The sequence below is a fragment of the Poromitra crassiceps genome (genome assembly GCF_964638095.1).
Source record: "Poromitra crassiceps genome assembly, chromosome: 5".
Taxonomy (NCBI): domain Eukaryota; kingdom Metazoa; phylum Chordata; class Actinopteri; order Beryciformes; family Melamphaidae; genus Poromitra; species Poromitra crassiceps.
Window position 1 is genome coordinate 12,185,953 of NC_139642.1, and position 10,204 is coordinate 12,196,156.

At 43.6% G+C, this 10,204-nt stretch overlaps 1 protein-coding gene across 2 annotated transcripts in view; it reads left to right on the forward strand.

The window, feature by feature from the left end:
- prss59 (serine protease 59, putative) overlaps positions 1 to 8,773 on the forward strand; it is a 39,139-nt gene extending 30,366 nt beyond the window's left edge. Inside the window, exons 7-9 of one of the 2 annotated variants that reach the window (XM_083636873.1) lie at positions 2,767 to 2,857; positions 4,137 to 4,339; positions 8,058 to 8,773. In XM_083636873.1, coding sequence (XP_083492999.1) covers positions 2,767 to 2,857; positions 4,137 to 4,339; positions 8,058 to 8,251 — 488 coding nt within the window. In that variant the 3' untranslated portion in view covers positions 8,252 to 8,773. The remainder of the gene's footprint in view (positions 1 to 2,766; positions 2,858 to 4,136; positions 4,340 to 8,057) is intronic. The other variant, XM_083636874.1, reaches the window with a different exon arrangement.
- The last annotated feature ends 1,431 nt before the right edge of the window (positions 8,774 to 10,204 follow it).

Here is a 10,204-nt window from a genome sequence, read left to right on the forward strand (position 1 = left end):
TCGCCACAAGGCATGCTGCGTTTTCAGTAAGGAATGCAGCCGCGATCATAGACATAATCCTGCAGTGAGTGGTATAATCAGAGTGTCAGGCTAATTCTAAAAACAAAATTCAATTCAATTCAATTCAAAAAACTTTATTAGTCCCGCAAGGGGCAATTTAAGGCATGAATACTGCAAACAAGCTGTACTTTGTACACGTCCAAAAACACAACAAAGAAACAAGACAATACACGACACTGATAAAGCAAGATCCCTGATTACAATGTATCCAACACCACAAAGCAATACAGGAGTTAAGTCAATATAAATTATATTCAGTCAATACAATCTAAAGTGCATATTAGACTTGTTCAAAAGGTTAAAATCAAATCAAAAGGTCAAAGTGCATAGAGTTAGTCTATATAAACTGATCATTTCTTGTACTGTGGCTGTTCACCAGTCGAATGGCCTCTGGAACAAAACCAAACTTCCTTCTGTTTGTTTTGCAGGCAGGCTGTCTAAAGCACTTTCCTGATGGCATTAAGTCAAAACAGACATGAAGGACATGTGTGGAGTCATTGATTACTGTAAATTCCGGACTATAAGGCGCACCGGTGTATAAGCCGCACCTTCAGAGTTGACTATTTTTTTCTTATATAAGCCGCACCGGTCTATAAGCCGCGGGTGTTTTGATGTTTAATTACCATATGTAAGGCTTCGTGCACAGAGGGGATTGTCGGGAAAGAGATGGCTGTTTGGGGAAGCTCCCATTTATTAACATTTCAACAAAACAAAAGTCAGGTCACTAATCCCCAGACAAAATCACACATTGTGAGATGCTTAAAAATCACCATCGGCGGGAGCTTTACTCCAGATGCTGTGCAGCCAAGAACACAAGTGAAATTCGTTCTCTCGTGACCTGTGGTTCTCAACGTGATGGACGATTCACCTTTCTTGTTAACAGTCCTAGTGAGAGGCAGGTCGAACGTCAAAGGCACTTCATCCATATTTATGATCTGCTCCGGTCCGATGGAATATTCCTTGATCTTTCTTTGTGTGAATTCGCCGAAGTTTGTAATTTTCTCCTGGTAGTCGGGAGGGAGTTGCTGACACAGTCGTCCGTGCCCTGATGGACAGTCCCTTTCGTCTCGGGTTTGTGCATGATCCTTTGCTGCTGCTGCTGTTGTTGTTGTTCCTGTCTCGCTACTGTCTCAGACATGGCTTTCAGGCTCAATCGCCGCCATCGTCGTAACACAGCCAGTTCTCCATCTTTTGAAGCATGATGTTAGATTACAACGAGCTAGTTGTGTGGCTTAGCCTTCCAAAATGTTGCTGTTAGTTTTTTAGAATGTAATACATAGAATTGGGAATGTTACATTCAATTTCATTCAGACTGTCTTTCAGGCTCAATCGCTGCCTTTTTCCCCCCGGAGCGAGGGAGGAGGGAGGGTGTTTTACCGTAGTGGCTGAGAGAGAGTAGTGGCACAGTGCTCCAATCAGGTCGCGAGGCACATTTTTTGCAACATCATCCAATCAGGGTCTCGCTCTCATAATGTCTGTCTTGCTCTCGTTCTGCCTCATACCAACATCCATAGATTTTGGAGGTTCCCGAGTGGCCGTTTGCTGGAAAAATCCATAGATAAGCCGCACCGTTATATAAGCCGCAGGGGCCAAAAAAGGCCAAAAAACGGGAAAAAAGCCGCGGCTTATAGTCCGGAATTTACGGTATATTGTGCGCTTTCTTCAGCACGTGTGCATTATTAAACTGTACTTAGGGATCTTTGTGGTTTGCCTATAATTTTGGAGCTAAGGTTGACAACACCTTGCAGTCTGTTCTTGTCTTTTTGACAGAGGGATGAGAACCAGCAGATAAATGAAAATGTTAAAATACTTTCAATAAAAGACGCCCGCTTTTGATTCAAAGTATCAAGTTCACACCTTTCTTCATGCCAAAAGGCATTATGGGAAATGTAGGAAATCACTAACTAGGAGCTGTAGAAGTAGTAGATGAAGCAGGTTGAGGGAAAGCGGCCACAACAAAGTGTAAATGACAAGAATGTGTCATCAAAATAATGAATGAACCTGGGAGACATGTGAAATTGATGTGTTTAACAGTGTAAGAGTATGCAAGGCTGGATTTCTCCCTAAGTCACTGAAGTGGCCATCATCTGGGGGCAATTTGTTAAATTAAGGACCGTTTAGTTCAACACCAAGTTCTCAGTTAGGCGCTAAAAATCCCACAAAGACTGCTCAAACCCCATTATCTCCAAAGTGTGTTTATTTAGAAGTTGACTTTCTTTTTTTCTTCTCGTCTTTTTTCTAGTGGAAAGTCTATTTTAAGAGGGGGTCATCTATTTTTACTGCGCTAATGCCTTGAAGCACTGAATTGTTTGAGAACATCTTTGCATGTTCAACCAAAAACCGCGTCTCTGTTTTCCATTTCCTAGCGCTGGCCTGCGTTTCCAGTTCCCAGCGTTGCTTTTCCTAAGTGGGAGGGTTAGTAGGGGATCACAGGGACAGGAAGTGGTCTCTTAAAAGCCCACTGGGGTGCATCTGTATAAACTGTCCCCTCCCCCCTGCCCTGCCCTCCCTGCTGGATTTCAGTTCCACTGCTTTTCCTTTCATTGTCTTATTTAGGGGGGGGGGGGGTACATACGTTTTGGGGCAAAAGCTATTCCAGACTCATTGTTCGCTTGACCTGTCCTGTCTTGTCGAAGCCTTGGTTTTTACGAGCCAACTAAATGTGCTGACACACCATGAGTAAAGTGTGTGCGTGTGCGTTTCCAGGGAGACAGTGGGTGTACCAGACCTGCAGTGAATTTGGATTCTACCAGAGCACTGATTCGCCCAACCAGCCGTTTGGTGGCTTCCCTCTCCCGTGAGTACATCGTATTATGTAAATGGTAAATGGCCTGCATTTATATAGCTTTTATCCAAAGCACTTTACAGTCAGTAGGTACATTCACCCATTCACACACCGATGGCGGCAGGTTACCACACAGTGTGCTGGCACACCAACGGGAGCAATTTGGGGTTCAGTACCCAAGGACACTTCAACATGCAGACTGGAGGAGCCGGGAATCGAACCACGACCTCTTTTATCCAAAGCGATTAGTGGACGACCCGCGCTACCTCCTGAGCTACAGACGCCCCTATGTAATGATGTATGACCATAGCTATCTACTAAAGCAATGCTTCCCAAACTGGGGTACGCGTACCCCTAGGGGGTATGTGGAGGTACTACAGGGGAGAAAGGGAAAAAAGTGGGGGGGGGGGGAGTAAGAATAAATCATGAAAATAAATGAAATGTTAAAATAAATCTGCTCAGGAGGCACTAATTCTATCCCTTTCACTCCATTTCTAGATAGATTATCATTCATTTATTATGCTGTACTTTGCTCTTGCCGTTTTCTGACAAAATGTTGTAGTCGGGTAAAGGGGGTACTTGAATTCAGAAATCAGGGAAAGGGAGAACTGAAGCCAAAAAGGTTTGAGAACCACTGAACCACTGAACCACTGTACAAGGAATGTCTGTATGTGAGTCCGTTTGTCTTTGAGAACCACTGTACAAGGAATGTCTGTATGTGAGTCCGTTTGTCTTTGAGAACCACTGTACAAGGAATGTCTGTATGTGAGTCAGTTTGTCTTTGAGAACCACTGTACAAGGAATGTCTGTATGTGAGTCAGTTTGTCTTTGAGAACCACTGTACAAGGAATGTCTGTATGTGAGTCAGTTTGTCTTTGAGAACCACTGTACAAGGAATGTCTGTATGTGAGTCAGTTTGTCTCCTTCGCATACCGGTATCTGCAGAACCGTTCGTCTGATCTACTTCACACTTGGCGGGTGTATTGCCGGGGACCCAAGGACGTGCAGTGTCAGATTTGGTGTAATTTGGACATGTTCATTATTAATAAACTTAGCAGCGGGGCGGGGTGAACAGCAGCGGGGCGAACGGGCACTGCACTGTTATAACTTAATGTTTTTTTATTCCTACAATATGCTGTGATTAGGGTTCAACCGATATGGGTTTTTGAAGGCTGATCCTGATATTTTTGGATTGAAGCTGCCAATAACCAATATTTGATACCAATTATTCAGTATGTTCAATCTTAGTTTCATCATAATCTAAATTGGTCATCTGTGTTTTCCCATCCAGGTATCACGTCAAACAGTGTGCAGACTTATACAACATCAGTGCTGAGACACTAGCGGAGGCCGTGGCCCAGACCAATGAGTACTACGGCGGCTACGACATCCGCGCCACCAGAATAGTTTTCCCCAACGGGTCCATCGACCCCTGGCACGCCCTGGGGATCACCCAGGACATCACCTCCGACCTCCCCGCTGTCTTCATCAAAGGTGAGAAAAAACTTCAGATGAACATCCAAACATACTGGAGCACATGGCTCAAGTGTATACAACAAGTGTTTTATTCTTGACTAACGTTTTGACGCATGGTGCGTATTCATCAGAGTCATCCTGCAAGTGAGAAAGAACTTGTGCGTATAGGATTGGAAAGAGTACCAAAATATCCTGCTGAAGTAGAAGTCGGCTACTCTTTGTTTTTGTTTAAATTATAGGTGTAAAAATCTACTTAAAAGTAGCTAATGTGAAATGCATTCGAAGTAAAAGTTAAAAGTAGCTAATTTAAAATGCATTCAGAGTAGCAAGATACTGGATGCACAGTTATATGATACATGTCATTACTGAATCGCTAAAACACAAAAAATGCTCCATCCACATTACTCAGTAACTTAAGTAACATTACTGGTGTTTCTTCTGCTATTAGTTAACCACTAGCAAACTAGCTAGTCAACAACCAGGCTAACACAAGCTCATATAATACTGTGTAGCTGAATGGATAGCTTTGGACTAATGTTAACTAACCTGTCATCACAGATACATTTTACAGTTACCATTATGCTTAGCAGGTTGGAAGCATATTACTATTGGTTTCCGATGCACTACTTATGGACGGTCTAAATTTGTACACTGCAATTTAAAATATTGTGATATTATATATTATATAATAATTTGTAGCACATTCACACCTGTAGCTCATTTGCTTTGTTCTGATTCAGGTACTTAATTGATACAATTGTTGCATTTGTGCCTTGGTTCGTTTGTGTTCACACGGCCACAAATCAAACAGTCCAATTAGTATTGTAAAAGCCTCCTGGATTGGCCAGACTCCGGCAGGCTAATAGCCTCCCAGGATGGAAAAAATAATTCCCAGAGATTTTATATGATTATAAGAATGTGTGTGTTTTGGGTAGACCTACATCGCACGTCGGGTGCGGAGACAGAGAGAGAGAAAGAGGGAGGGAGGGAGGGAGGGAGAGGGATAAAGAGTTTATTTATTTATCTATCTAACACTGTCTGACCGTCTGATTGTCGACAATCAGACTGATTCTCATTCAATCAAATCTGATTGAATCAGACAATCTTATCACAAAGAAGGCTGGCTCTGATGACCACGACTTGTTTTCATTTACCATATTGGAGTTTGGAGTACCAACTTTGGAGCAAAGTTTATCCATGCAAACGCTAGTTTCACAAGTCACCAAAACAGCATCTGAAGACTGAAGATGTTTTTTTTAACCGATAAAAATGCTCGTTCTTCAGACCATTACGCACAGCTGAATTATCCGAAAATGCGCAACGTTTCCTGCTGTTGTGTCGAATCGAGTTCGGATCACGTTCTCACCACAAACGAACCGCACCAGAGTTAGTTTAAAGCGGGCCGAGACCACCCTTTCTTGGCGATCTCGGCCCGTATGTTTTGTCCCGCATCCGAGTGCGATTCGATTGCTATGTTCACACTCCCCCAAACGAACCGCACCAAGGGGGAAAACGCTCTCTGTTTCGGAAAACAACAGCTCCAAACGAGACAGGTGTGTGAAGACACCCTAAGTAAAAGTAAGATAACCAACTTCAACAAACTACCGTAAATTCCGGACTATAAGACGCACCGGTGTATAAGCCGCGGGACCAAAATTGACTATTTTTTTCTTCTATAAGCCGCACCGGTCTATAAGCCGCGGGTGTTTTGATGTTTAATTACCATATGAAAGGGTTCGTGCACAGAGAGGAATGTCGGGAAAGCGATGGCTGTTTGGGGAAGCTCCCATTTATTAACATTTCAACAAAACAAAACAAAAGTCAGGTCACTAATCCCCAGACAAAATCACACAACAATAGGCTATATGTGCAGCAAACCTGTAACCAGAGAAGTCAAGTCACTAATGCTCGTCTTCCTCTTCTTCCTGCGTACTGAAACCACCAAAGTCCTCATCTTCAGTGTCGGAAACGAACAGGTTCAGGGTGGCTTCGTCAACCACTCTCCTCTCTCCTTCATTGTCACTCAAAACCAACGAACTCCTCTTCATCTATAGCTGTGTTTCCATTACAGTTTTTCGCAAAAGAATTGCGATATTTCTACAACTTCGACAATGTACAATTGCGACTTGTAGGCGTTTCCATTGAAGTTGCGTTTGAGTGATTCCCCGTTGCAGCAGCTGCCACAGTGATTACGCACGGGGATCTGCCCCATATCCCGTCCCCTGCATGCTCAAATCCAACCAATGGTCAATGGAAATCCCAACATGAAGTTACAATGCATATAAACGAGCCTGATTATCAATTCAAAAGAAAATGAGTCGCAAAATGTTGCTGGCTGCGTGAATGCAGTCAGCGCGACAGGCAGAGGAAAAAAGGTAGCCTAATAGCCTACAACTGGTCCGATTTAGAGATGGAGGGGGGAAAAGGCTGATTTGGTTCTATAATTGCACCTGAAACGTGTGCAATGTATTAGCCTACTCACAGTCACTGTATTCACTTCAGACAGCACCACCGCACCAGTGTGTGCTTTTCATCCTCTCATCTCGCCGCTGTGCCAAATGCGCGCACACAGGCAGCCTGCTGTCACCATGGACCGATTTCTGCCATTAAACATTATCTAATTTGCCCGGCTACGCTTTTGCACAACACTCGTCTTTCTGCTAGGTAGCGTTGCTTCAAAGTTTTCCACTTGCTGCGGAGGTTTGACACGGCTATCGAACCTTACTTACCAAACTTATTTTCCGCTCCTTTTCCAAGGGATAATATGGGTCACATGACGTGCAAATGCGAAAAATGTGTTTCCATTACACTTTTGCGATAAACTGCTATATCGACACGTCTGAAAAACCACCTGATCATCTACTGCTCGTTCTCATGCTGTCGAGAACGAGCAAAGCTTTTTTTTGGTGAAAGAATCCTCCAGGGCGCTTCTTGTTAACAGTCCGAGTGAGTGGCAGGTCGAACGTCAAAGGCACTTCATCCATATTTATGATCTGCTCCGGTTCGATGGAATATTCCTTGATCTTCCTTTGTGTGAATTCGCCGAAGTTTGTGATTTTCTCCTGGTAGTCGGGGGAGGGAGTTGATGGGCTTGTGGCCGTTTGCTTACCGTAATTACCATATGTAAGTGGTCACGCACAGAGGGGATTGTCGGGAAAGAGATGGCTGTTTGAGGAAGCTCCCATTTACCGTATTACCGTAACATTTCAACAAAACAACATAACACAACACCACCGTTGTTTATTTTTACAGTGCACACAGTGTCCGCGGTGTGGTGAAAAGAGGGCAAGAGAGGAAATTAAAACAGAAGTGGATTTATAGTTAGAAAGAGTGCTAAAAAAGAGAGATTTTTTTTTTTTTTTTTTTTTTTTTCTGAAAAAATCCATAGATAAGACGCACCGTTATATAAGCCGCAGGGGCCAAAAAACGGGAAAAAAGCCGCGGCTTATAGTCCGGAATTTACGGTACTCATACAAGTACACAAAAAAAGCTACTCAAGTACAGTAAGGAGAGTAATTGTTTATGTATGGCAGGTACTGGTGCATGGCACATGGCAGGCTTAGATGTCTCTTGACTTCCTCTGTTGCAGATCCATACAAAGTTAACTGAAGACTGTATTTGTTTTGTGGCCACTTTACTTTTCCTGTGTAATGTGAAAGCTGCCTTGATGTTAGAACAAGAACCTGCTTGTTCGCCCACGACTTTGACCAGGCAGTAATTGTTATTGTTATAACAGATCAATTGTACACCTCTCTCTCTTTTACCGCCTTTCCCTCCCTCCCTCACCTGCCATCCATCCCTCCATCCATCCATCTCTCTCTGATCCAGGAACCGCCCACTGTGCCAACATGTACCCCGCCAGGAGCCAGGACCCGCCCCAGCTGGGCCTGGCCCGGGACCACGTCTTCATACTCCTCCAACAGTGGCTAAAGCAGTGACGGATGCCCCAAGCTGGCCAATCAGAGCCACTGAAAAGCAAATCGATTACTCTCTTTCTCCAATCAGTGACGTCTATAGGGCCGGGTATCGGTACTTTTAAGGTATCGACCCGAAAGAACACAGTACCAAGTAGTATCGAAAACTTCTCCAGTCAAACAATACCTGCATTCAATCCTTTTTGTACATAGATCGAGGGGAAATTAAAGCTATGCTGCCGAGATGCCACCAAAACGATCAAAAGTAAAAGTATAAAAGTGGCTAAAAGAAACACAGAAAAGTATCACTTTAAGGGTACTGGTATGGTAATTGTTTTAAACGATACCCATTACCCAGCCCTGGTGACGTCAGAATACTGCTTCTTATGTTACGGCCATGGCTGTGGCCCCTTGAAAAGGCACTTTAATTGTTTTTATAATAGTTTTTTATTGTGGCATTCACAGGTCTAAAGTTCACGTCTGATTTTATGTGTGAGGCAATTACACACTGATGAATAAAAGTTTTTTTTTTATGACTGTAGAACTTCTGGGCTCTCTCTGCATTTTCACTTTAGTTCCCACTTTAGATTTTAATGGTGGATATTATGCCTTCAGTTTTTATGTGGGAACGTGCACTCTTCCTCTTAAATTCATGAACATTCAACCTGATCTGCTCTGCTCTGCTCTGGGGATCAGTATTCACCGCCAGCAGTCAGGATGTTTGACCAAACGGCGAACAATAAATGCAAAACAGGTCAAATTATTTCTTTAAATATCAGTCTGCATTAGTGTAGTTTATGTTCAATGTTATTGTCGCGCGCTCTTTTGGATGTTCATAATGAAAGCAGGGCAGGGTTTTGAAATTGATGTTTTGACAACACTTCTCCGATGACATCACAATGCTGCTTGCAGGTGCCTGTGACATCATGTGAGATGTGACTGGCCACTGATGGTGTCATAGCTCTGTGACGGGCCACTATAAGTAGCGGTGCGCCATGGGGCGAACACATGCTAGTCTTCTAGTCATGCCACGATCGCAGAGTCCCACGCAAGATTCTGGAGATGAAGCCAAGATGCCCCCAGTCTGCTTCTGATCCCGGATGGGGCCCTTGGAGTTACTCAGAGATTAGGCCGTGTCTTGGCAGACACCTGCGACATTGCGAGCTGCGAGACTTGAGCCAGGTGTAGTATACCTGATGAATCCTGTACCAGACTCTGGGTCCTTCATCGCCCAGAACCTTTAAAGCGCACCAGACTCCGGGTCCTTCAAGCCCGGACAAGAATCCAAACCAGGGTCTGGGTCCTTCGCCCGGAACTCTACAATAGCCAGTGTCATTTTTGCTTCTGCACACTCTGTCTAATATTGCTGCTTTTTGTGTTGACCAATCCTGCGCATGCGGCACATTTCTGTGCCCAATCCTTAGTGTTTCCATTTCATATTGAGAAACTGTCCTTATCTCTTACAGGAAGGAGCCCCTGTCATTTTTGCAAGCTTTCAACTTTATCAGCAGATTCATCAACGTTGATAATAATTTAATTTTGCAAACATATTGAGGATTTTTCCGTTTACTGTAGCCTGCAGTGATTCCGAAGCAACTTAATGTAGCCTACAGTGATCGTAAAATAAGGTGCCCTTTCATGTTTAATATATCTGGCAGACCAATTAAGAGTCAATATATTTTTCAGTGGTGGTTTTGCTAAGAGAGGACCAATAGCTTTATGCTGTGCATGTTGCATAATAGGTTGTGTAGGACATGTTTTGTCTTGTTTGATCCTGAACGTGTAAGCAGATGTGCCATCTGGGCTGCTTGACAGGAGCGTGATGATATCTCCATTGGGACCTGGAGATGGCATTTCAGTCACAACAAGAACATTCTGGAAATGGTCTAATTTGGAGCTCCATGATGCAATGTTGTTCTGTCTCAGCTCAAGTCTAGAGGTAACATGCTTTATTGGTTTTAGTAGGCCT